The 26,620-nt window shown below is 47.7% G+C and overlaps 9 protein-coding genes across 9 annotated transcripts; 3 read left to right on the top strand and 6 right to left on the bottom strand.

The window, feature by feature from the left end:
• Window positions 1–264: 264 nt before the first annotated feature.
• On the bottom strand, window positions 265–1,422 carry N7446_007222 (agmatine deiminase family protein; the record flags this gene model as incomplete). Its single annotated transcript, XM_058515968.1, has 1 exon — window positions 265–1,422. The coding sequence occupies one exon, from the start codon at window positions 1,420–1,422 to the stop codon at window positions 265–267; it is 1,158 nt and encodes a 385-aa protein (XP_058373146.1).
• Window positions 1,423–3,917: 2,495 nt separating this feature from the next.
• Window positions 3,918–5,241, top strand: N7446_007221 (uncharacterized protein; the record flags this gene model as incomplete). The annotated part of the gene is made up of 4 exons (XM_058515967.1): window positions 3,918–4,036; window positions 4,092–4,516; window positions 4,586–4,747; window positions 4,832–5,241. The coding sequence occupies 4 exons, from the start codon at window positions 3,918–3,920 to the stop codon at window positions 5,239–5,241; spliced, it is 1,116 nt and encodes a 371-aa protein (XP_058373145.1).
• Window positions 5,242–6,731: 1,490 nt separating this feature from the next.
• Window positions 6,732–9,057, bottom strand: N7446_007220 (uncharacterized protein; the record flags this gene model as incomplete). The annotated part of the gene is made up of 4 exons (XM_058515966.1): window positions 6,732–7,914; window positions 7,964–8,490; window positions 8,544–8,573; window positions 8,629–9,057. The coding sequence occupies 4 exons, from the start codon at window positions 9,055–9,057 to the stop codon at window positions 6,732–6,734; spliced, it is 2,169 nt and encodes a 722-aa protein (XP_058373144.1).
• Window positions 9,058–9,614: 557 nt separating this feature from the next.
• Window positions 9,615–10,595, top strand: N7446_007219 (alpha/beta fold hydrolase; the record flags this gene model as incomplete). Its single annotated transcript, XM_058515965.1, has 1 exon — window positions 9,615–10,595. The coding sequence occupies one exon, from the start codon at window positions 9,615–9,617 to the stop codon at window positions 10,593–10,595; it is 981 nt and encodes a 326-aa protein (XP_058373143.1).
• Window positions 10,596–11,595: 1,000 nt separating this feature from the next.
• Window positions 11,596–12,147, bottom strand: N7446_007218 (uncharacterized protein; the record flags this gene model as incomplete). Its single annotated transcript, XM_058515964.1, has 1 exon — window positions 11,596–12,147. One exon carries the CDS (start codon window positions 12,145–12,147, stop codon window positions 11,596–11,598), a length of 552 nt encoding a protein of 183 aa, XP_058373142.1.
• Window positions 12,148–13,393: 1,246 nt separating this feature from the next.
• N7446_007217 (uncharacterized protein) lies at window positions 13,394–14,770 on the bottom strand (the record flags this gene model as incomplete). Its single annotated transcript, XM_058515963.1, has 1 exon — window positions 13,394–14,770. One exon carries the CDS (start codon window positions 14,768–14,770, stop codon window positions 13,394–13,396), a length of 1,377 nt encoding a protein of 458 aa, XP_058373141.1.
• Window positions 14,771–15,268: 498 nt separating this feature from the next.
• On the bottom strand, window positions 15,269–17,697 carry N7446_007216 (ESCRT-0 subunit protein HSE1; the record flags this gene model as incomplete). Its single annotated transcript, XM_058515962.1, has 9 exons — window positions 15,269–15,894; window positions 15,949–16,149; window positions 16,200–16,850; window positions 16,907–17,027; window positions 17,085–17,183; window positions 17,256–17,331; window positions 17,386–17,420; window positions 17,496–17,545; window positions 17,658–17,697. 9 exons carry the CDS (start codon window positions 17,695–17,697, stop codon window positions 15,269–15,271), a joined length of 1,899 nt encoding a protein of 632 aa, XP_058373140.1.
• A 1,335-nt stretch (window positions 17,698–19,032) lies between these two features.
• pakA (mitogen-activated protein kinase kinase kinase kinase STE20) lies at window positions 19,033–21,600 on the bottom strand (the record flags this gene model as incomplete). Its single annotated transcript, XM_058515961.1, has 5 exons — window positions 19,033–19,137; window positions 19,189–19,523; window positions 19,572–19,671; window positions 19,724–21,509; window positions 21,563–21,600. The coding sequence occupies 5 exons, from the start codon at window positions 21,598–21,600 to the stop codon at window positions 19,033–19,035; spliced, it is 2,364 nt and encodes a 787-aa protein (XP_058373139.1).
• Window positions 21,601–23,102: 1,502 nt separating this feature from the next.
• Window positions 23,103–24,182, top strand: N7446_007214 (SMP-30/gluconolactonase/LRE family protein; the record flags this gene model as incomplete). The annotated part of the gene is made up of 2 exons (XM_058515960.1): window positions 23,103–23,824; window positions 23,876–24,182. The coding sequence occupies 2 exons, from the start codon at window positions 23,103–23,105 to the stop codon at window positions 24,180–24,182; spliced, it is 1,029 nt and encodes a 342-aa protein (XP_058373138.1).
• Window positions 24,183–26,620: the final 2,438 nt, after the last annotated feature.

Raw genomic sequence — 26,620 nt, 5'->3', positions numbered from 1 at the left:
CACCTGTATGGGTCAGTACGAAAAACAACATCCATAATTCGAATGCGAATACAGACAAAAGGAAGCGAATCTATTTTTTGTTCGCTGCGAATATTCGTATATTGGTTACGTGATACAACTGAGTTCCTTCGTCCCCTCTCAGCCTTTCGCGTTTGTGCAAGCTTACACCTACGTGTTCTTTAGAAACATTTATACGCTAATTGAGTTGCAAAGGGAGATAAAAAAAGAATCTTTGCACATTTCATGACAGGTATTTAGTCTTCCTTACTTCTGGTCAATGGAAAGCACTGGCTGCGTCGCGCAATGAATCACGCCCCCAGCCAATGGAAGTCCAACTACATGCACTGGGTGAACCACGCGGTCAGGACACAGCCTTCGAAACAAATCCAGTGCTTCTCGATCTTTTCCTTCGTCTCCAAACTGAGGAACAATCAGCCCCCCATTGACGAAATAAAAATTGACATAATTGGTTGCTGGCTCGTTATACGACATCTGACCGAGGGTTTTAGGATCAGGCTCATCGACTATATGTACCTCAAAACGGCGACCCCCTGCATCAACTGATTCGCCCAGAATTCTCTTGATTTCTTCATGAACCTCTAGCCATACTTTAGGTACGCTAGAATGAGGCCGTGAGAGAACAACGACTCCGGGTCGTATAAAATTGACTTCAGCGTCAATATGTACGTCAGTAACGTCAAGATCTCTTCTGCCGGGAAACCAGATGATCTTATTCACCCCAAGCAGACGACGCAGCTCTGATTCGATCATGGTCCGTGACAGACCTGGATTGCGATTTTCATTGATGATGCTGCTTTCCGTGGCCAGAAGTGTGCCATCGCCATCCACAACCAATGCCCCACCTTCTAGGTGAAGATTTGATTCCACTTCAATCACACCAGATGGAGATACGTCGGACTCAATGACTTTCTTGGCAAAATTTGCGTTTTCTTGGAGCTGTTCTTGCAACATCACCGGCCAATCAAGCCCGTCGGAAGCTCGGCTGTGATCATTAATATCGTCTTTTTTGCCCCATTCATTGAAGCGAAAGTTGACGGCAAAGCGGCGTTGGCGATCGTTTTCGGCGGTTCCCAAGACATAAAGAGGACCTGTATCACGAACCCAAAGATGGTTTGTGGGGAAGGGAATGATACATATGTTTGAGGTGTTGCTCGGATATTGTGTAACAGCTTGGCGGACCATCGACGTTGCTTTCAGAACATCTTCTGCTCGTGTATACAATCGAACTGGTTCAAAGGCAGAAATAACAGAGGCTAAGTGAGCAATGTCCGTACATGCGCTTTCATAATAAGCTGGGGCGATCGAGAATTTGGATGGAAATCCAAGAATGGTCGCAGCATGACGAGACGTTTCTCCGGGGTGGATATATCTCTCAGTGCCTTCTGATGAACGTGAAGCCATTTTTGTAGAATGATCTTTACAGTAACGCTAGTTTAACGAAGGTGTCAGATCAAGAGCAATCTGAAGAGGAGTATTGACGCTTACCTTTCTTTTTAAAGAAAGATTTATGACCTAACTGGGAAAGCTTTGGATCAGGGTATGTGATATCTGGCAGTGCGAGGCCTCTTCGACAATTAACTAACGGTTTTGTAGGCAAGCTATATAGACAAAGCTAGTGCGCGGGGTCGGCGGACTAGATACCGCCATTCGCGATGCCGCCACAGATACGCGGCTAGTATCAAAGTGGGGCCGTTGCGATTGAATGACTGGCTGGATCGGCTAATAAACTTAATTGGGAAACTGGAAAACATCTAGTTAGGGTTTAGTTGGGCTCAGTTCGGGTGTCAGGGTGCTCCAGACTTTTTCTTTTCCTAGTCTTCGTATCATCTGCATGAATAAGCAAGTTTCGACCACATATATTACCTGATTGGGCAAACTGAGGAACTCTTACATTATTGAATTGCTGGAAAACTCGTCATACAATGCAGATCTCATCCTGATTGAAAAGCCTCTGGCAAAGGTAGCCAGTATCGAGGATTGCCAGGTCTACGTTAATTGTTATCAAGACAGTGCTAGGCGCCAAAATATCCGGGACCCCTCAGATCGTTTGATATGCCCCGCGTACAGGTGCGCGATTTTCGCTAAGGCATAGGAATAGCCGGTCCTTCTATATGAAAGTGGAACTCAAGCTGCTAAAGGGAAGAATAGCCTGCTATTCCTCGACGCAGCTTTTTCGAAATACGTGATGGTTCCCACCAACGTCTCTACGTTCAACGCCTCGCTCTAGACACTCCGCTTTAGATACTAAGTGCCCAAGTATCCATTTCAACTACGGAGTGATGCAGCATAATTTACGAAGAAAAATAACAGATAGTATAGCAAAAGTTACTGTAATTTTACATATTGGGAGATTTTTTGCTTCTCTTGTTAGGAAACTGTTGACTTTTACTTTATAGTTATTGATAGACCAATATTTCTCAAATGCCATTCTTAAACAACGGCAAGTTGATAGGTGCTTCCTAGCCTTCAAATGGAGTCTCATAGGACATCTCGGCCTGCGGCGTAAGGCGAGCAATATGCCTTCTCTAGCCATCTTCACGGTCAAACTCGGCAGAATGACATGTTAAGCGGTTTCAAAGAAATTAGCCTGATGCGTGTGAACATTTATTTGTTCTCATACTCACATCCCACACAACCACGGTACGGGGTTTCCAGTGGATGCGGGCCTGCACATCTTGTGACATGGTAATGTGGTCGTACAAGCACTCATGAGCTTAAAAATGCCCCGTGGCCCATAAGGGCTACGGCCGTCTTACCGACAACACGTCTTGAACCACGTATAAGGCTAGCTGGATCTTTCCAGCGTCCGACAGCTTACCCAACTGTATGCCGTCCACTTCAGAGCCGACAAATGGGTTGATATCGTCCACTGTCACCTAGTTCCGAGGGAGCAAGTCCGGGAGACTTGGATTGGCATTCCTGCCATGGTCGTAGTGCTCGAATGGCTCCAAAGGAGGATACGTGCTCAAAATTTGTTAAATGTTGTAGTCCAGAAAGGACTTGCGGTAACAGACCGGCCCGACTCATTGTCCCAGATAGGGAGATACTTGGGATACGCCACAGGTGGCAACTTACCTGTTCCCATGTCTCGTGTCGATACCAATATATTGTCGATCCTCTGTGGTTGCGAGAGATCAATGCATGAATGTGAGAGATTGGTGTATACTTTTAGAGACACTGGGTTGGGTTATGCGGAAGTATATTTCGACCCGAGCAAGCTACAGCTAGCTAGCAAGTTAGCACTATTGACCGGTTAAATCGAAGACCCGCCGTCACTAGAAGATATTAAGAATAGGAAGTTAGAGAGATCCTAGCTTCACGACTATATTATAGGAAGCTCTGATATTAGGTTAATTGGATCGGATACGACGAAGATTTGGCCTAGTAGCCTACTAGTAATGTTAAAAATGCGCCGTAGAAGCTGATCGATTTCAATGACACCTACCCCTAACCGACTGGGACCACCGATGCGTCTCTCTTATTAGACAAAAGCTGCATTACAAGACGACTATCTCGATGATCATAAAGATAACGATAAAGCTGCTGCCGTCTAGGGACTAGACGATGTCTTATAGGGCGGTAATGTGATATATGGTTGCTAGAGGATGGCAGATGTCCTAATAGGGAGAGCGGTGAGAACAGGGGTCCGAGATGATTGGACGACGGAGGTGTAGATATACTGGCTTCCTAGCGTTCCTCCTATTCTCTTTCTCTTCGTTTCTCTAGCTTAGTGTTTCTTGTTGAATGGTCTTCGCTACTTCGAACTTGCCGACTCACAGGATGCGCCCAGGCACTCTGACTCTTTTTTCGCAAGGTCATATGCGTATAGACGAAGACTACTTCTTGCATTTTCCTCGTCGCCAGTCATCTACCCCCGCTTCGGGTCAGCACACATCATGGCACCCATCTCAGCCCTTTATATCACTGGACTTGGATCACAATACCCTCATTATATTCTGACGCCAGAAAAACTTGATGAATTTGCGGAACGCTTTAGCGATGTCAGCAGTCCAGGGTAGTTATTCTTACTTCGCTTGCTCAACAAACGAAGTCTAACCCAATGTACCTAGAGTTAAAAAGCTGCTTCAAATAAACCGTTCAACAGGCATTGAAACTCGATCAGCAATTCATTCTTACGAAGATGGGTTTGCTACTCAAGAAGAGCGACCTTCAGTCCGGGATCTTGATCAGTTCTTTCGACAAGCAGGGGTCGACCTCGCGGTTCAGGCATGTCAGAAGGCTCTCCAAGAAGCTCACATCACCCCCGAGCAGATCACTCATACCGTTGGGGTCACCTGTACCAACCATGGCAGCCCGGGATATGATCTACTTGTAGTTCGACAGCTCGGCTTGTCACCCCAGGTCGATCGCATGCTTCTACATGGCGTCGGATGTGCAGGCGGGCTCTCTATCATGCGCGCTGCCGCACAAATAGCCAGCGGGGCCAGTCTACGGAGAAAGTCGGCTCGGATTCTTGCCTTTGCCTGTGAGCTTTGTACGCCTAACTTCCGGAATGAGCTGGCATATGCAGAGAAATGTGCAGATCCGGATCAGGTTTGAATAGCCGGGGCTTTATTTTCGGATGCTGCCGCTGCATTTATTCTTTGTAATGAGTATGCGATGGCAAAGGACGAGAATGTCACCCCTGTGTTTGAGCTGGTTGAGTGGGGGACGAGTTTTATTCCTGATACGATTGAGAACTTGTCTTTCTATGCGGATATAGATGGTGTGTTTGCTGTTTATTCGTCCATATCTGGAAATGCTTTTAGATCAATCATTTGTACTAATATCTGGATCAATACGCATATAGGTTATCGAACTGTTCTCTCTCGCGACGTTTCTATCTACGCAAAGAATGCTATAAAACCAATGTTTGAGAGCCTTCTCCTACCCTACAAGGAGAAAATTAGTCCTGGACCAGGAGCTGGAGGCGAAGGTTTGCAAATATCGTTAGGATCTGGTGATTTTGACTGGGCTTTGCATCCCGGCGGACAAACTATTATCAAAGGGGCTCAACAGGTTCTACAATTAAGAGATGATCAACTGCAAGCAAGTCGCGAAATTTACCGCACGCGAGGAAACTCGTCCAGTGCAACTGTTTTGATTGTTCTGGATCGACTTCGTACATTGGGTAAGAAGGAGCACATTGTTGCGACTTCGTTTGGCCCAGGAATGACTATTGAGATGGCAATTCTGAGAAGATGTGAGACACCTCAATAGAGAGACATATCCTCGGCTTAAAGCCTATTAATAGCTTCTGCAAGGGGAGGGCCCGATCATTCATTTAAATATCTCGTGTGGGACAGAGATATATTTAGTACAATACCGCCGTTGTTTGGCGTTTTCGATGTATTCAATGTATCATCTGTCTCTCTGGGCGAAAATATGTCTTGATAAATGATAGCAACATCATGCATAAAGGCAGTATTTGTCATGATTTTAGATGTAGATGATGCATCGCAGGTATTCAATTCAAGACTGTTCCTATCGTGGTTAGGGCACGACTTATTCTGTTTAGGCAGAACTAAGGTAATAATAACAAGCTGGGACAATCGAATATCAACAGCCAATCAGCAATCCCAGCAGTTTGATGTTCCAGCATCATTGGTCTAGTGGTAGAATTCGTCGTTGCCATCGACGAGGCCCGTGTTCGATTCACGGATGATGCACATATCTTTTTTGTCTTTTTGTTTTGGCCCACAAGCTTTGTGGATAGATAACATTTATTTTATAATTAATTTTTATTTTATGGATTAAAATATTCTTCTTGGGAAGAAACTGGCAAGTACCCCAATATGCTTGAGGCCTGACTGGCCGCGCACCAAAAGCCTGGAGTCGCTTTGCGAATATTTGGCTCAGAGCAATACCGTCAAAAGGGACTGACGACTTATTCTGGCCTGTTTTGGCTTATGCTCTCGGTGCCGTTGCATTCGCTCGCACTCCTGTCACTACCGGACTGGAACATCTGAATCCAAACAAGTATGAAAGTCGTTTTCGGCAGCTTTTGCTACATTTTCTAGTGCTCCCCTGTTTCATATGATCAACGTGACCAAAGAGTCTCCTAGGCTCGAGGCAGCGTGTTCTGATTATATTGTGACTGAGGCTATTGATGTCGACTGGAGACTTCTAGGTGCAATCTGGGAATGAGTTTAATCATAGATCTGAGCCGCGAGAAATCGACCTCATCTCGTTGGGCATTCGGCATTTCTCTTTCCAGGAGATCAAGCAAGTAGCAGTATTAGGCCAAGGAAGAACGGAGAAGGAAGATGTTGCCGTGATAGTTACCCGTGGTCGTGTTCAATACGGCCTTGCCTCACAGGCCGGCTACGTTGATGAGCTTGAGAAGTTCGGGTCCAGTCCTTACAGACACTTGCTGGTGTGCTGTTGAAAGTCGGTCATTCCGAAGAATACACCAGCAATCATGACAAACTCTGAAAAGTACATCTACTATGGGTCTGGGCTAACGGGCAGGCAGTTTGCTTTTGGCAGTGCATAAATGCCGTGTGTCCTGGGGATATTACCGGAGACCCGCCTGCATGGCCTCTGGAGGCTAGATCTAGCTAGCGATTATTGATTCTATATTAAAGTTATCGAGGTGAATGAAATTGACTAGTAGGTCGAACAGCACTCATTAAAAGTAGCGGGCAAAGCTATCTTTATAAAATCAAGGCCAAGAACCGGGGGTTGCTGGGAACTAAATGTGGATGCTCTTATTTTCCAACATTCACAGTCGCCATGTGTACGCCGCCACTGGCTCTCACCATCCTGAATCCCTCTCCAGCTGTCGCAATAGGGCCAATAATATCGACATCTGCGTTGCCATCGACTTCCATCCCATCCATAACAACGCGACCCTTAGATCCACCAGTTGGCACACAGATCACCCCATTCGTATTTTTCGGTGTATCAATTTGCAAGGCAAAAGATCCATCCGTACCCTTCTCCCATCGTACTTTGATCGGGCCCGAGGGTGTGCCTACCGCACCACGAGCCCAAGTGAGGTTGCCACCATCGATTACAGGACAAACCTGCCAGGTCTTGAACCCAGGTGCAGTGGGCTTGATACCGAGTACATAGTTGCTCATCAGTGGTACGATCCCAGTGGACCAGCCATGGGCCATAGAAGTAAAGCCATCTTCATAGGGTGCTCCGTCTGGACCAATGCCTTCCCAGAACGTAATCTCGGGGTCGTGCGTCGACATCCAGCCGTAAAGCCGCTTGATCTCGTCAAATGCTGAGTTTGATGCTCCAAGGGTAGCGAAGCGTGCGGCTAGCTCGAAGTATGAAATAAAAGCGTAGACACGCTGTGAGAACCCGGCTTGAATGGAATCGTTGTCGTAAAATGCATTTCCATAAGTTCGTGCCGCCGTGTTTCCATAAAAGTCGAGTAGGCTCGTAGCAACAGAGGTATTGACTGCCCCAGATAGAACAGCCAAGCCATTCCCATCTTGGGCATGTACATTGCAAATCGTGTCTCCAGACTTATCGGGACATGGCCCGCCATCGAAAAATGCACCCACAGCATAATCCCAGTTTCTAGCAAGCATCTTGGTACCAATTTCAGAGGCACGTGTGGTCCAGGCGTTGCTGTCAGCGTCGTGGCCGAGAATGTTGGCAAGCTGAGCAGCTGACTTTAGGGCGTGTACGTAGAGCGCGTTGTAGTATGTAATGACACCTGAACGGGGCAAGAAGGCATAGTCACCGTAGCCATTTGTCTTGTTGAGCAGACCATGCGTGGAGGTCAAGTTTTGACCGTAGTATGAATCCAATGTTTTCTTCATCACATCATAGTACTGGGCAACAAAGTCTGTGTCCCCAGTGTACATGACAAAATCATATGTGGCGACGACCCACCACATAGGGTAATCGTACAAGGGAAGGGTATAGTTATTTCTAGACGTGGTGTCAGTGGAAGCATACCTCTCATATAGTACCAACTTACATGCTCGCAGGAGGTATCCATCCATCTGCACGCTGGTGGTTCGCCAAATCAACAAGAATATTACGAGTCATCTCAGGCGCATCGTGCGAGAGATAAGAGGTAAGCGAAGCGACAGCCAGGTCTCCAACGTAGGGATCCCTATCCCGCTTCGCACCGTCAAAAATAACTTGTGTGCCCTCCAGCGTCGGAGTAGCAGAATCTCGAGGATCAGTCTCATTGGCAAGGAAAGTATCACTGGACATGTCGGTAGTGTAGACACCGTCAAACCACCACTGCGTAAGATCTTCGTCGGAGCACTCGAACCATCCGGTGAATGTATCAGGAGTTCCCAGATAGGCAGACCAGTCGAGTTCGATGTTGGATATGGAAACCGAGCCATAAGGCTGTGTGTATGGGGCGTCGCTTTCAAGGGCATCGAGCCAGATCTTCATGTACCGGAAACCATGAAGACCATCTGAGCATACTTTGTTGCCATATTGACAGCCAGCCTTGTTCTTCCAAGTAGATGGATCGTTGGGGACGGCAACCTATATTGCTTTAGCATCTGCTTAGAGGAGGCGAATAAGCCTGTTTCACGTACCTGATCAGTGCCCTTGGTTATTTTCTGGCCCTAGTTGGCTTTAGCATTGCCTGATATGACAAATGAATGATTGCAAATGACATACCTCTGGCAGATTATCCGACCTGGTAAAATCACTCGTGTTTGTCAGAAACTGCTGGGTTTCCGAAAAAGCCAGTTTCAATCCTGGGAGCCCTTGAGATGAATTTGTTGACTGAGCAAAATCAATCGATACTATTCCGACCACATTCTGACCGAAATCAACAACGATGGAAGGGACGTGGAGGTCGTCTGGCTTGCGACTCAAGATTGTTGGAGCATCATTGCCTTCCAAGAAACCATTGGGATTGGACACGTTGCCGGTAATATTCGCCGCCAAAATGCTCTTTGGTTTCACTATCGAAGTGCTGGGCGAGCGGACATACTTGTGCCAGGTTCTCTCCCCATAGACATCTCTATAGACAACCCCAGCACGGCAGCCAGCCACAAGAGCGAGCAACGTAGTGCATGTTTTTGCTATAAACGAAGTAATCATATTGAGTTTCATACCCTTTTTCTTACAGATAGTGCCATGATGGGTATTTAAGGTCGCTTTGGCACGGACACGACGGGATCTTCCGAATATCGAATGCAACGCTGTTTACATAGAGTTTCTAAACCACTTGAAGCCGGGCTAATTCATACCGAGCTTGTTAGTAGCCACTGCTATTCGAAGCAGGAAAAAAAAAGCGTGTTCAACATGGCCACTTAGGAGAGTAGCTTTTCGAAGTCATCTATTCACGTTATGGGGAACTCTAACCCCACAATCTTGTCTGCAACTAGCTTTGCAAATACAAAACCCGCCTCTTGACTTGTTGACCATGTCTGTCCATATCGAATATCTATACAGCTGATAGTTAAATTACTCACGTGTTTCCTGTCTCGTATACTAAACCGCCTTAAGCCGTATTTGGACACTCGGCCCCAGAATGCGGACTCTGTTACAGTATTGTATCGGTAATTCTCGAATTTGAGATCTTGTAGCTGCCTATGCTTACCCCTCCCTCCATCACCTCTCCAAGTGATATAAACACCACACATCTGTCTATAAACATGGCAAACAATTCACTCGTGCTACCTCGACCAGGGACAGTCAAGTCCAACGAGCCACCAATTCAAGCACCATCTGAAGCCGACTACGGCGCAACGTTTGGTAACCTGCTACCACCGGCATGGTATCTGCAGACTCCAAACGGCAAAGTCGCATATTACAAGCTATCACCCTTGTCTCCTACACCAACAGACCTTAAAACGACAAGCTCCCGCATACTGTTTGTGCACGGCGTTCAAACACCCGCAATCGGTTTGCTACCATTAGCAAGTGCGCTATCTTCGCGTTTCCCGTATGCGCAATGTGTACTGGTTGACCTGTGGGGCCACGGGCTCACTGAAACGCCGATTGCAGCGCACGAACCGACACTCTTTCATTCATTACTCGAGGCTGTGATGGTGGATCTTGGGTGGGAAACTGCGCATTTTGTTGGTTACTCGTTTGGTGGCTCCACCACAGCTACCTTCGCGGCTGCATACCCCCACCGCGTCGCTTCTATGGTGCTGGTCGCGCCCGCGGGTCTACTGCGCTCAACGCAATTTGACGAATTGCAGAGGAGCTATTTGCGTGGTGGTCAGGGATTAGAGAACGAGGCGCGCTCGTGGATTTTGGAATTCCTCGAAGGAGGACAACTGGTTGTTCCTTCTGATTGGAGGGAGAGATTTGGTCGGGGCGAAGTGGTTGCAGAAGCAGTCCGAGACTGGCAGATGAAGCAGCACCAAGGCCATGTGGCAAGTGTAGTTGGTATTTTCAGAGATGGTGGGTGTTTGGATAAACATACTGAATTTGCCGAAGCGGCAACAAAGGGCATTGAAGGTCTATGTATCTTAGGAGAGTTGGATGACGTGTGTAGTGTCCAGGATTTGCATGATGTTGGCATGCGGAATGTTTCTGTTGTTCCGCAGGTGGGACATGGTGTTGTGAGGCAAAAAGTGCCAGAAGTTGCCCGACTCATCGAGGATTTCTGGCACAAGCTCGAGTAGCGGTGGCTATCTGGTTATAACGGAATCGCCTACACAGACTTGAACCCCGTCCCAAAGTTATGTCTCCATATAACACAACCTCCATACTACGTCAAATACGAACCACATCTGCATTGATTTTATAATATTTAATCTGGCCCGAGGATTCACCAATTCTCCCATTTTCTCTATTCCTTTCATAATGCCTCTACATCAAGGGCTACATAATGAGATGGAACGGCAAGAAGCCTATCCTCTTATGTACCCTTTTCCCGATCTGGAAATATAAAACGGGCTAAAACGAGGTTCTACAAGGGGAATTTGAGGAAAAGAAACTGCAAGGTGACCCAAAACCCAGGAGACCGTCGGATGAGTCTACACTCAAAGCTATGCAGACCCTACTGCGATCCCTGATGCAGCAGAACGGGGATAGGATTGGGACGAGAATAGAGATCGGGATATTGAATGTCTGAAACGTATGTCTCGAGCAACAAGAGTCTCGATGAAACGTACGAGGCTCGAGATCGAAGAATCTGACAAATGTTCGAGGCTCGAACTCAAGGAGTCATGGAGATATAAGGGGATTTTTCAGTGGTGGAAACAATAGCATATAAATCATCCCCATGTGGTCGATATTGTGTATAATGGATGAAGTGTAGTAAGGTTGTTGTATCTTGGACCATTGGTCTGAATTTTGCATTCTTTGTGCTGTGCTTTGGCAAAGAAAGCACAGCAAATCGGAATATTCTCTAGCCCAGATACTCTTCGGTGTCACTTTCCACCGAGAATCGGTCGAGGTTTAATACAACGCTTGTGTCCGCGATGAGATATCGCCGCATATCGAGGCCTGTTTCTGAAATTATTTTGATCTTATCAAGACAGGAACAGGAAGCATTGAACTATAGCGCCTCTGCATTGGCACGAAGTGTATAGGGAAACCTATCAAGTAGGGAAAAACCTATACCAAGGCATGCTAAAATACACGATTAATCCTGCATATCCCTTCTTTATCTTTCTCTCCCTAAGAGTATTTCGAGTCAGGGCGTAGGGTTCCTACATAGTCGGCCATATAATCTTCCACTGTTAGTTTCCTATTCTCTGTATCGCCAAGCCCGTGCGCTAGAAATCTAACGAGCGGAGAAAGACCAGCCGCGTGAATTCCTTGGATGAATAATTCAACCATTTCCGTTGAAGATGGAATATGATCGAAGGCAGGTACTACTTCGTTCGGCGCGCCGATGACCTCCCACTTCTTTGTAGTCCAAAACATCCGAAATTCTGTTTGCACAAAGTTGTAGTGAAAGACGCCATTGCCGTGAATGACAAAGCCAGGAACATAAGAGTGAACCTCGAATTTGGTAGGCCACATCTGATAGCAAGTCCCCGTGTCGCGATACTTGTGAAAGTCGCGACCCGCTAGAATGGTAGCAATGTTGGGCTCTCGCACATGTTCGTTGACTAAGTAGTTGTTGGCGATGTTTGTAACATCTTCGAGGAGATATCTCCAGCTGACCGAATCGTAGCTGTGGCGATATGTAAAAACACCATTCCCAGTTGTATACTCTGCTAACATTTTCTCCCCCAGTGATGGATTCCCTTTTTTCTATTGTTAGCATGTTCTAATACGAAAAGGGTTAACATGCTTTTTTTATAAACAAAGAAATATAAGGCAAAGACTTTCTGGCTTTCGGAGCAGATCGGTGAGCGAACTGCAATTGCAAGGAGATTCGCAGATTAATTGTAGGAGACGTAGCCTTTGTTAGGGAAGAGGCTCAAGCTATCTGCTCTCCGTCGGATATTCAGGAACTCGACGGAGCCCCTACTGCCCTTGTATGTTTCTTTTTGGTGGAATTCAAGATTAAGACGACAATGAACTAAACACAATATTGAGATCAATGTAAGGAAGCTTCAACTCCTCTTTGGTAAAAAGGTGATTTACTTTGATTGCTCAATCTGAATTGTGAAGGACTGTGAAAGTATTTTTCTTAATTGGGGAGATAGAGAGATGACCATGAAGATGACTAGCTAAAGTACCTATAGGAATGGGATATTGTGATTCCCACTGTGACATGAAGTCAGTGCTATGTCATGACCAGCTCGTGAATTGTTGAGTTTAGATTCATCAGCCCCAGTCTGTCAGCTGAGCTTGCGGTTCGTGTTCGGAGTTTTGTGGTTATTTCAGAGAGATACCATGGTTGAACAAATTACTATCCCGGCGTCGACAAAAGTGATAATTGCACTTTAAAAGAGACCAATACAAACACACATTTTCTTCAATCAAATGTTCCTATTAAAAGGTGCATAGCATATAGTGATTAGTATTTTGTTCGGAAGTGACGCTGCTACAATTGTGGAACACGTCCAATCTCGGAGCGTATCATAGAATCACAACGAAAGCAGAAACCTAGGCCATAGTCTATATTTGCACAAAATCAAGACCAGGTTTGAAGCTATTTCGGGAGAGGGATCTCTATACATACATATCGTTGGGTTTCTAGGATTTTGTTGAGTGGTCGGCAAATAAATCCATTTTGTAGCTACAGTGGATTCCCGTTTGGACGCCTCACTGCTTAATTAGGTATCAAGATCAAATGTCCTTTCTTTTCTGCATTCGTGCGACGTAGGTCACCTCTGGCATCTAGGATCATGTTTTCATAGATACCATCAAGTGCTGACATGGAGAAGTTACAGACCAAGACATCTCCTGTTGTCCATGCAGTACTTGGAGATTGCCCGAGAACAGTAGGCACAGTGAATGCATCATCATTTATCAATTCATCGAGTCCTTGCGCTCGTCATTTCTGCTCCAAAATACACACCTACTCGTCCTTCCATTGCCGCAAAACTTCCAGGTCAACCTTCCGTTGAAAAAGCTGTTCCTCAACACTACCCCTAGAAAAAGGCCTCTTATACCCAGCCGGAAAACAATCAGTCCCAATAGCAACAACGTAAGGCTCAGCCACAAGCCCGGAATCCACCAAACGTCTCACGTCCCAAAAGACATAACCCATATTCCGAAGGAGAACATTAGACGGAGAATCTGGCTTGACACCAGTGGCAAAACTAGTCCCCCATTTCCATCCCAGGTTGTGCTTATCAACTTCATCGCGGTCAATGGAAACCACTTTGCCGCGATAAAGGGTCATTTCGGATCTCTCATCCAATCTATCATTTATCATACCCTCCGTAACAAAGTAATCATTTATATCCAAGTCATGCGAGTGACGTTCTGATTTGAGGAGGACGTGCTTGAGCTCTCGCGGTGGTAGTTCGTTCAAGGAGAGGATATAAGCCGGGCCGCAAGATACGAGGTATTTGACGTGGTTATCGTGATAGGGTGCGTTACGGTAATCTCTTGTCAAGAGCGACAGTCCGCAGTCTTTGAAAGCTTTGCCAGTGTCATAATTTTCAGTCGGGATATCAAGTTCCTGAGCGGGTTTCTTTCCGACGCCTGCGTCGAATAGACCCTTTCCAGTATAGAAAGCAAGGAAATCATCCTCTACCCGTTCACAGAGTGATTCCACACATTTTGCTAAGAATTGTCTGACACAGATCATTTCTTCGAACTCGTGCAGTTGGAATTGAGAACCGTAGCTCATGAGAATCGGAATAAAATTCATCGCGGAACTTTTATCCTGGAGTTGAAGGACTCGATGGAATCTGGCATAGACCTCACAGCGATAAAATGCGCGCTGCAGACGGGCTCGTTCTGTATGTGACAATCTGGCTCTTGGGATGGTCGCTGGTGGAGGTAATGGGGAGTGGTCTTGGTCTGCTGAGAATAGATTGCCCAGTGACCAATGGCAGAAAGTATCTATGAGGCGCTCGACACTAGCCTGGAAATTGAACAACGTTTCCAGCTTGTCATTGTCTGCTTTGAACTCATCATGTTTCTGGGAGCGGCGTTTCCGGTCGGTGGCGAAGATAGAGAAACATTCGGCTTTGAGTTTTCCAATTTTCGTCCCGGATTTAATCTGCTGTGGGATCCTTTGGACGTCCAACGCTGAATAGGCGTCTGCTCGGCATGTTGGATGTATTGCTCGAGTCAGGGTATTCCCCTGGAGATGTTGTTTGTAGGCGATGAAGGTTCGGTATAAACTGGGTGAGGCATGTACAGCGGCGATGAGATCGAGTGGGGAGGATATGTATTCGAGAGTGATTAACAGGATCTCTGGAGAGAGGGACTCTAGAGCCATGGCGTGAAGATGAGATGAAGGTCCCCGCAAAGTTGATGGGTTGAGGCTCCGCCGGTGGCCCCAACAGATGGTTCTCATTGGTCAGCCTTGTGCATTGTTTATGACCTTAACTTGCCTCTGTCATCCAATTTGAGCTTATTTTGGCGCCCAAGTAAGTATTGAGACTTCTTCAGTTCCTAGCCTATGCTGTGTATCTGAAAAAGTAGACAATGGAGATGACCACCTAGCCATATATGCCTATGCCTCGCATAGGCATCACAACAGTGCTATACTGCCACCAACTTACTACCGAGACTAACACACACATATGTACGGACATACAATTCAGACCAGTATTTGACTAGATACACAGTAGACACAGACAGCCAGCAACAGGTGAGGAAAGGAAGAGAGAAAAGAAAACAGTCCGTGTAAGCGCCAGAGACCAAGCCAACATTAAACGCAGCCAAGGAATTGATCCCTCTGGACCGAAAGATAACGGTTAGGAGGACAGATTAATCACCGATAAAACGAAGCCGGGTTAGACCCAGCTGCCCCGCCCTGTGGGGGCTGGTAGGCCTGGTACTCGCCCGTGCCTGCGGGAGCTGGAGGCGCCGGACTGTATGATGTGTACTGTGTCGGCTGTGATGTTGTGCCAGGGACTGGGGGAGGCTGATGCGAGGGTGGGGGTTGGTGGGCGGCGGGGGAGTTGGGGTATGGGGGTTGTTGGAATTGGTGGGGGATTTGTTGGGGCATGGTGGACACTGGAGGGATCTGAGGTGTGTCATCGGTGGAGTAGACCGATGGCGAGTAGTCTTGTTGTTGCTGTTGCTGCTGGAATTGCTGGTGACCAGCAGGATGGGCTTGGGCTTGGGATCCTGGGGGATAAGGCAGGCGCTGAGCAGGAACAGCATGGTCAACGGGGGAATCATAGACGGATGTTCCTAGTTCTTGGGGGTGGTCATATGTAGACTGGGGACGGTGCTGGACAGGTGCGTAGGGGTCGGATTGAAGTGCCTGCTGCTGCACTGGTGGTGCCATAGCTGGAACCTGGTTGCGGGGGTCAGGGGAGTGGGATGCTGGGCGGTATGGCATTGTCTGCTCGCCGCCGTAGTATGGTGCAGTCGCCTGGACTGGTGTCGTGTCTTGAAATCAAAGTCAGGAGCTAGTATAGTCTGCGGGCTCGAGATTGTACGTACCTTGGGGTCTGGGGCTGAAGTATCGCGCTTCGGTTTGAGGAGGGCCTGCGTAACCAGCAGCCGCAGCACCTGCGTATGCGTACTGGGGTTGGAGAGGCCGGCCATATTGCGGCTGTGCGGGATGAGCCATCGATGCCTCCAACAGGGACTCATAATCACGACGAGCTTTGATAAACTTTTCATTGAGCTGAGTGAATTCATCTGCATATTTTATGAGCGAAATCCTCGGCGATTGTAGGAGTAGTACTTACCTTTCTTCTGCGAATACTTGCCAATCAACTCGATAAGCTTTGGACGGATCTTAAGAGTAGCCTCGTAGAGATTGCTGATCTCCTCATTTTCCGAGACATTAAGGTCTGTGTTGCGGGTGCTCAGCAATGTAAGGAGCTTTTCAACACTCTTAATTTGACCAAAGACATCTGCCTCCATCTGAGCCTCTCGCTGCAGCTCGTCCACAGTCGGGTCGGGCAGCTTTTCCACGTAGTTGAGAGGAAAAATTCCGGTCTGGCCTCTCAAAGATCCCTTCCACCAGTCCTTGTAAACTGACTCGAGGACTGCAATAATGTCGCCTTTCCGGAATTGAAGTTCCCCGGGCTCAGAAGGTTGGAAGTCGAACAGGGCTCTCACGCGCGACACAGTAGCTACTGACGTGCCTGATAGAACTGGCTGGGCTTCAGCAGGCCCCGCTTGATTGGCTTGGGCCAGTGCAGGTGCTGGTACCGAGGCCGAGGTAGCCGCAGCTGAAGACTCGGCTCGGGTAGCGGGAGCACCAGCAGGGGCACCTGAGGGCTTGTCTTTAATGGAGAGAGCAAGTGCCATTTGAAGTTCTTCCTCCTCCATCTGACGGTCGACATCAGTAATCTCACGCTTGCCTGGCTTCGATGGCGGCTGCAAGTTCGGGTCTAAGATATGATTAGTTGAGCTCAATCGTCAAATTGCCACGAGGACTGGTACATACTCGTAGTTTTCAACTTCATATAAGCCTGCTCCATGATACCGAAGTCGGGGTTGGACGCGAACATCTTTGTCCATTCCTCCATGCGCTCCAGGATCTTCGACTTGACTTGTTGATGCGTGTTCTAGAAATATGTGTCAAAACAAAGGTGCTGGGATATAACGAAATAAGGACCGCTTACCCGATCATTCGCCAGACGCAGTAGCGCATCAGTAAAGCTTCTGGACGCTAGCTCGCGATGGATCTTAAGTCCACAGTTTTGCGCCAACGAATTGCCGAGCTACAACGACAGTCAGTAAACACGGAAACCACAATCCAACATGCCCAATGGCACAAGTTAGAGATCACAAACCTCCAATGTATAGAGCTGCACATTGGCATTCCGATGAGCAAGTCTCTTAATCATAGCAGCAACAGCCTCTTTCGCACTGAGCAAAAGTCAGCAAAAATACCCTTGAACTTGCGCAACGAAATCCACATACCCCGATTCTTCAGAGCCAACTTTATCACAGACATCCTATACCACCCAGAAAATCAGTTTCCATGTCCCGGGCCAGCATCTCAGAAAACCAATAGCTCAAATCCAACGCACCAGAATATATTCCCAATTCTCAGATGTCAGGTTTTCATCCGTCGCCTTGGCTGTAAAAAGATCACCAGGTCAGTAACGTAACCAGGTAACGAGGACAAGGCCAGTGCGCCCGAGCACAGCATCTGCCCTCTAGCAGACCCCAGAAAGCATGATAAAGCTTACCGACAGCATCGTCAAATGCATTCTGTTGCGCGCGAAACATTGCAGCTATGATTCCTCCAACGAAGGTCTACAACGGCGGAGTACGGGGTAAGGGAAAAGAATCGGGGAAGTCGGGTAGCGAGATTAGATTCGGTGTATGGCAAGTCGATCGCAACTGGCTGTTTGTAATATTCGATATCGATCAAAGATCGCAAGGTATCAATATCAAGCTCTAGCCAAGCTTCTCGTCCAGATTTGAGAACCAGGTACGCGGTGTGGTTCACTCGGAGTGGTGGTTGTGCAGCGAATGCGGGGAGTCCACAAACGACGAGGAACGGCGCGGGTTGGGGGTTATGGGTGGTGTGGATGTGAGGGGTGTGTAGATGTAGACCCTTGGCGATTAGCAGGAAGCGACTGGTGAGTTGTCGAATCTAGGAGACGATTTTGGTAGGGCTTCGGGGGAATGAGAGGCTGTGTTGGGGTATTCCAGGTTGTGTACGGAGAGAACTATCACCTGAGTCAGCACGATGACGATGGTCACAAAAACAGCAGCCTAAGTCTGCTTGTTTTTGTTTGCCACTTGTTACACTTCATTTATAGTGTTATATTTGCTTATATTTCTTTTGCTTACATTATGAGTGGATATGAAATAGTTCAGAATTATCGAGCCAAAAGGTACCTAAGAGCACAGTCGATAGTGTGTCGTATTCGTATCATTAATTGAAGCTTCTCTTGAAAGTCCACTTCTGCCTAGGTGTTGTTAGGGCATAAGCTACTCCTTTTACTTTCATTCTCCGCCCCTATCCATTTTTAGCTCATGGAAGTGGGTGTATGTCCAGCCCCAGTCAGATAAACAAATGACAGACAGAAGAAAGCAGTAGCCTGAGCATGAGATACCATCCCAACATTTGCAGGACTAGCTACGTTGCTTCCGAGGTAATTCGAGAAACGAGATATTAATCCCCAGTACTGCCCTATGCCACCTATTCTCTAATGCTTCACAACCCGGCGAGCCGGTGACAGTCGAATTCAGATTCTCATAGTAAACAAAAGAACAGGCAGTAGAATTTGTATCTCACTAGCCGCTTGCATCCAACTGACAAAAGGAAGATAGAACTACAGAACCCTAAATGGACACAGATGTAAACAGATATAAGAAGCAGAAAATATTGCAAACATGCTCATAAATGGAATCATTTTCATCAAGGACGATGTGGTGGGGAATAAGATAGATGAAGAAATAAATTGGGTACACAGTATAGGAATCCCACGACGTATGGCAGTGCACGTCGGGATCTAGAAGAAACATTGGAGGTGACGGGGTATCTGAGCGAGGCGTCAAGGAGATCAAGTAAGACGGAAATTAGAAAACCGAAACATAAGAAAACGTGGTCATTCAGGAGCCTCCTTTTTGAGCTTTTTCTTGGGCCCGGCTGGCGCGAGCAGCCTTGACCAAGGGGGCGAGGTGCGAAAGGGGTGCACAGAAGGACATGAATGGGTGCTGGAAAGCGTTAGTGGGGTGTATAAAAATGGTATGGGAAGTGGATAATACCTTCAGGAGGTCGTGTGCCGACGCCCGCTTCTCGGGGTCAACCTTCAGAGCTAAATGAAGGAACTCGCGGAAGATCGGGGTAAGGTTGTGTTCGTCTTTGATGGTGGGTGTTCCGTTCGTGGCAATAAGATACAGCGCGCGCAACGGCGACTCGGTCAAGTATGGTGGCTCGCCCTCAATCATCTCAATGGCCATGATGCCTAAACTCCAGATGTCGACTTTGCGGCCGTACTCCTTGCGAGTAACGACCTCGGGAGCCATCCAGTACGGGGTACCGACCATGGTGTTCCGCTTGTTATGCGACTCGTTGATTTGGGCACAGAAGCCGAAGTCAGCTAGGCAATGTTAGCACCACAATCAATGAAAGAAGGCGGATAACTTACTCAGCTTGATGTTACCATCCAAGGAGAGCAGAATGTTGTCGGACTTGATGTCTCGGTGAATAACACCCTTAGAATGCAAGTGCTGGAGACCGCTCAAAGTCTAACAATAACAGTTAGCATCTACTCACTTCCAACGTCACTCGTAAACTTACCTCTCGACAAACTGCTGCGATTTGTGCTTCACTCATAATATTGAAAGTGACCACATCTGTGAGACTGCCACCTTCCATGTACTCCATAACAACCCAGAGATCCAACCCGTGCAGGTAGCTCTCGAGGAAGTTCACAATGTTCTTGTGTTTGCTGTCCTTCATAACGAGAATTTCGTTGATGATCAGGTCCTTCTTGGGTTGCAAGTCCAAGTTCATCTGCTTAATAGCAACACAATTGTTGTTAGGAATTTCATACGCGGTGAACACACCACCCGAAGCACCTTGACCAATCTTGTTGAGGTTGTAATAGATTGTTGTGGGATCGCCTTCGCGACAGATAGACATCAAACGCGACCGGATATCCATGGCAGTGCTTTGACGCTGGCGCTGTCGGGGCCGAGCAGCGGGTGGAGCGCGCGTAGAAGGCGACACTCCAGACGACAGATCGGGTGCCGGGGCGGTGGTTGATGTGGAGATGGCTGGGGGCTGCTGTGCCTGTTGGCGTTGGCTGCGATTGCGATCCAGTGCCTGCTGGGCTGCGGCCATAACCTGCTCCTGCTGTCGCTGGTATTGTGTGGGGGATGCGATGACATTCGGGGCGCTGGACGCAGGCGTGCCATTTCGGGAGGTAGAGGGACTGCGATGAGGTGAAGGCAATGCCTCGGTTTCTGGGATCGTCGGAGTGCCAAATGAAGAACCGTAGGTGTCCAGCTGGGGTCGTTGCGGGGCACCGTAGGAATTCGAAACTGGGGGTTGAGGAGGAGGACGGGACGGGGTCATGCCTGGAGGCTTAGGAGGAGCGCGATGAGGCACCATACCACCCAGCGATGGGGACATGCTCGGTGTGCCAGCCGGAGGCCCGCGTGGAATCGGTGGTGGCGCCCGCGGATTCTCGAAACTGCTTTCGTGGTTTTGCGGGAATCGTGGGCTGCCCGGTGGTGACTGTCCTCTTGGACTCGTCGCTTGCGCATTGTCGAATTTATGCCAGACTTCATCGTCGCTATCGCCACGGGTGTTCTTCTCGTAGAAGCGCATGATGTCCATCATGGTTTGCGGGTGCTCCTCCTGCTCCTTCTTGGAGATACCATTCTCCTGAAGTAGTCGCTGCCATTCTTTAGGAAGACCAGTAAATTGACCAGTTTGATTATCGTAACCAACGTGGGTAACATGGACTGGATTCTCTGGGGCTGAAATTTTCATGTTGCGACCGGGGGAGCCAAGCATACTGTCCACGAACCTAGAGAAGCTCGCCTTCTTGCTCTGTCTTGTTCGCGGGGCTGGAGGCGCATTGCCATCGTCGGAATACCGTTTGGCATTCGCCGCCCGCTCAGTCTCGCGATGAGCAAAAGGATCCATTCGTTGTGTAAGCGTGGTGAAACTGGCTGACTGGCGAAGTGAGTGGCGTCCACGGTTATCAGGGCTCTGGTGTTGAGATCGGGGTCCGGGGGCTTGCTGGGAATGAGGGTCCGATTCAGCGCTATTCTCATCCAATGCACTAAGCATGCCCCGCGTTTCGTAAGGGGCGCCTAGTTCATCCGAGCTCTGCTCGTTGTAGGAGAAGCGGTTAGAGCTGCGAGTGCGGGACCGGGAGGTGAAGTTGGAGAAAAAGCCGCTGGACTCGTCGTTGGACGGCGACGGCCCGCCGCTATTCTGTTCCAGCGATGACGATGAGGAGCCGAATTGTGCGTTGGATCGCGACCGATTATGCTCGCGACTGCCGCTGGGGGAGGAACGGGGGTAGACGGGGGCGGAGGGGGTGCGTTTGAGCGATGTAGCGCTTTGATGACTGCGAAGAATGCGCGAACTGAAGCTAGGGGGTCCTTGTGAAGTTTGCTAGACGCTCGGCGGAATTTCAATGGGAAATTGTCCTGATTCATGGTGGGTAGATTTCCTGTCTCTACACGAGACAGATTGAAATTAGGCCGAGGAGGGGTCAAGACGCAGTTTTTTTTCACTCGACCAACCACGAGATGAAGAATAACCGAGTCCCCAGGAGTGAGGAATGGAAGGTTGGAAGGGACGATATGGAAATCTGGAGGTCTGGAATTGAGGAGAAGGGGAGAAGTTAAAGCACGTGGAGACAGGAAAAGGGGAGTGGCTGGGTTGACAGGTAAACGGCAGGGAATAACTTATCGATATAACTAAGTTAGTTAATTTGTAACTTGCAACCTTTCTCTAAGAATAGATCAGTTAAATGCTCCGATATCAAAGTATAAGCTACTAGTCTCACTTTATCCTGTCTCTCATAGTGAGACACGTCTCTACACCCCAGATGTTCCTATTCTACTATATCTACTCTAACAAACGCCTCACATCTCCCCTGACAAACTCCTAAAATGGTTAAACGGTGTGACGGAAGCCAACGCAGGTCCTTAAAACGCCCTACATGTATGCACAGATCCCTCATTTCCTTTCTTATTTCTGGCCACTGTACCCGACTGTTGAGGAAATTCTTCCTGCGCCACATTTGCCATCTGCGGCTATCGAGAGTACTCACCGTCTTAGATTAGAGTCTGTCGTGTTCACCTCGGACATCAGAAACTCACACTTCACTTGGTCCAATTCTTATGGCATCTTTTATATACGTTTAGCGCTTTATCTGATAGCAGGACATCATCTCAACGGTGAGAATGAGGCGCCACTGGATCTTTAAGGGTCTATCGCCACTGGCTGACTTGCTATATTCGGGTATTGGTCGCGATTAGACATACTCGAACTGTTGGCTCACCTATGTCTTAACATCTAACCAAGCGCGGCCAACTGCTCTTGGGTTCCACGCGCTCAATGCCATAGTCTGGAGACTTGATATATCTGCATAGCACTGATAGCCCCAGGGCGTATAGCTGTGAATGCCCAGGCAGACTTGCAAGCCTTGTACAAGGCATTCTTCAATTTCACAGCTACTGTACTGTGGACGACTCTGGGCCTTGAAGACAATTTCGGCTGTCTCTTTTGGTAGAAGATCGACATCAACCCCCTATCTCAAAGGTAATCCTATCCTAACATGATCTAGCTCTCTGAGTCTGGGCCTAGAGGTTTATTTACCTTTATTTTCACTCTAGCATCTGCACATCCATCATCCCTTCGTGGGGTAGGCCGAAGATCGGGAATGCCCGAATCTTCAGGTAATGTAGGGCGGTGGCCCGAGATCCGAGAATCCTGCAAGGAGACAATTCTGGATAACCTCAAGTCGAAACCAAAGACATCTCCAGGCAAAACCTCGGCGAATTTCCCGTGGGGCAACAGATCGCATCCGGCATACTCCACACCATAGTGAAGAGTAGAGTTTAGCAGAACTGACATCATCTGAAGCTTCTTTAAAAGCCCACTTACCCCCTAAAGCTCACTTTCTAGTTATACAAAATCTCACAGTCCAACAATGGCAACCCATATTGCCCCCTTGGCCAGCCAGGCCAACAACACAATTCCCTCAGCATTCGCCGTATACAACACCAGCTTCCTAAACATACTCGGCCCAACCCCTAAACTAGACCTCCTCGTGGAAAACAATGATTACCCCTTTGCCCACGAAGCAAGCGTCTACATCCCAACCACAGACGAGCTCTTCATGTCCAGCAACATCTTCACAGACCCAATAACAAACGAGAAAACAATCAAGGTTTCAAAGGTCAGCCTGAGCAAGCACCCGCTCACCGCCGAGATCGTCAACACCACTGTGCCCATGCCAAACGGCGGCGTCAACTACAACAACGGCATCCTCTGGGATGCCCAAGGTGGTTTGAATGATACCGGCGGTCTGGTCCAGATGTCTGTTACGCCGCCATACAAGACAGAGTTGGTTCTGGCCACCTTTTACGGACGCCAGTTTAATTCGGTGAATGATGTTGTCGTGCATGATGATGGTTCTATATGGTTTACGGATCCTATTTATGGATCTGTTCAGGGGATTCGGCCTAAGCCGCAGTTGCCGAATCAGGTTTATCGATTTGATCCTGTTACGAGGGATGTGCGTGTTGTTGCTGATGGCTTTGGTCGGCCTAATGGGATTAGTTTCTCGCCTGATCAGAAGGTTCTTTATATCACTGATACAGCGGAGACTATTGGTGATGGGTCCAAGGATAATACCTTGCCTGCTACTATGTAAGTTTCATCTTGGTTATTGAGGGCTTGGGTCGGTGCTAATCTATCCAGCTATGCCTTTGATGTGACTACCTCTCACGGCCAGCCATTCTTGACTAACCGCCGTGTCTTTGCTATGGCCGGTGTTGGTATTCCTGATGGTATCAAGGTCGACACTGAGGGCAATGTGTATGCCGGATGTGGCGATGGTGTCAACGTGTGGTCGCCCGGGGGTGTTCTCCTCGGCAAGATTCTTGTCAAGAATGGCACTTCTAACTTTTCGTTTGGTCGTAACGGACGCATGTTCATTCTCAACGAGAACAAGCTTTACTCGGCGCAGCTGAACAGTAAGATTCAGGGTACCCTTTTTAAAGCGTGAATATCGGGTTATTACGTTGCCTCGCACTCATCTTTTTGGTGTATTTTGTTATGTAAAGAAAAGAAGGCTGCGCATTCCTCCCACATGAATTATATGCAAACCGGCCTTATGATAGCTAATACTTACTCATACAAGAACATCAACGTTCTGAGTTCGACACAGTGGGCATTATATGCTTGTTGGAGCATGAATATCCTGATACAGATGGATATAATTCCATCAGTCCGAAAGTTGCTGCAGACAATGTATCAAGTGGCTGACCTGTAATCAGAAGAGGAGCCCATGCTTAACATCAGCGTCGCAATACTCGATCAACAAATCCAGGCAATTCAAAATCAGATCCTATGGCCACAATTCACAGCCCGGCAAGGGTAATCATATACTCCAGCGTAACCGATATACCAGGCAGTCCCCAACGACACCATACCACAATCGGAGAGGCGTTCTGTTCAACAATCCTAGAATGTGATTACCACGGCAATATCCATATCCCAGCTGGTTTCGATTCTCTGGAGCAGGTGAAGAGATGGTTCATTCTTGATTTGGGTGTCATGGAACAGCTTAGTTTGGAAGGTGGTTTGAGACTTCCCCATTAGGTCTATCTAGGAAGTTGACAGGAGGTAGATTGTAAGATGGCACTATACTTGCGAGCAATTATATTCCTCATCAACTGGACTCGTTGCCCGTGATCGGTGGGCTTGGAAAGCAAAGGAGCGTGCTGGTTCTTACACTTGGGGTGGCAGGCAAAAGCAGAGTACTACCGAGTTCAAGCCTCTGTGTAGAAATTACTAGACATGATTATCCGGAGATATGCATCTGTTAAGAGAAAAGTTTTCTTTCGGCTAGCAGATAAGTTATGCCACATTGATGAGATACTCTGGATAACACTAAACCAAAATAGCAATATTCGAGATCAAGATCAGGGACGAACCCGTTAGGCAAAGGTGATATGGTACACGGAGCGAACCCTATCAAAATGACCGACTTAAGGACAAATGCTATCTGTACTAGACCGGTACGGTGGGTGGGAGTGGGTTAACGCCTGAATTTTCAGGCAAAGTTTATGATCTTCATAAGTTAAGTTAGTTAAGTTACTCAAATCCACCGATGGTGATCAGAATCTGGATCATCTTAGGTTATTCGGACTAGGAACTAGAGCCGAGGCCAAAATATCCCCAGCCGGTATGTTTGAGTATGTAAATGGACTATCCTAACGTCAGCTCTAATGTGTATGTGTTGGTCCGATACATTTAGGGTTCCACAACTCCACGAAAGTGCCTGTCGAGACATTGGAATGTGTATTCTAGTTCTAAAACAAGTATGTAGAATCATGATTTGGTTTATAAACGTATTTTCGCAGAGTCTTATGGATACCATATGTGTTGATTATATATACCTGGTCAACGTTGCACTTCCACTCCTAACTCCAAATTTCAAACAAACCGAGTAAGTCCAAGCACAATAAAACCCAGAAAGAAATTCCCAACAATATCGTCTCCATAACTGCCCCTCAGAATCATCATTCATACGGATGTTCTCGGAACCCGGTTAAGGCGCCTGTGGTGCAACATCGACTTCATCTGATGCAATCCGCCTAGCCCCATTTAATATACCAAGCGTCGAATCTGGATTTCTGCACCTCGCATCTCGACTATCGGCTAGCCAAGACTATGTCGTAGATTATTCCATAGCCACCCCCAGACTTGGCAGCTTATACGGACCCCTACCGAGCCTTTAAATATAGCGGTGTGGCGAAGAGAATACTGCGATCCAATCGCCACGAACCAAGACTCAGCCTAGCTGAATCATATTATCGAACGTAATAACCAGGAATCTTACTTGATAGACTATTTACAAACTTTACGAAGAAGCGGGGTCCACGGAGGCTCAAAAGTCTGCCTTGTCTGATTCGTCGCTTTAGTGTCGATGACATAGGTTGGGCTGGAGGCTTTGGGTAATATGTTTAGGGTCTGGGTACATGTATACTTCACCTGAGGTGATCCTCTTCCAAGATGGCGACTGCATTTGAGGATATTTCGGGATCTACAAGTAGATGATAACTTCGCGTGACCTTAACGACTTGATCGCAAATATTAGATTTGGGGTCCGATCTCAAGGCACTTCAACGGATGATTGGCCTCCGCGGTCCACATGGGGCAGATCTTTGCTCGGACCACAAGGCGCAAACAAGCTAAGAGTCAATGAAGCCACGCAAGACGTACCCGCAAATATGATGAGTACATACAGAGATAATTTCATTTCAAGGCTCATTGCTTACTGGGTAGAGATTAAAATAGGACTGAAAGGTTACACTTTGTACGTAGAATTCGCTAGTGTGAAAGGGGAACAAGCCCGCCCTTGCTGAAGCTGAATGTGGGACCAACACACACTTGCAGGACAACTGTCGTATCACCCCTGTTGCCGAGAAATACTGTGCC

Source organism: Penicillium canescens (assembly GCF_028828765.1).
Source record: "Penicillium canescens strain IBT 15451 chromosome Unknown utg000004l_segment0_segment0, whole genome shotgun sequence".
NCBI lineage: Eukaryota > Fungi > Ascomycota > Eurotiomycetes > Eurotiales > Aspergillaceae > Penicillium > Penicillium canescens.
The sequence above is the reverse complement of the archived record's forward strand: the minus strand, read 5'-3'. Positions and strand labels throughout refer to the sequence as shown.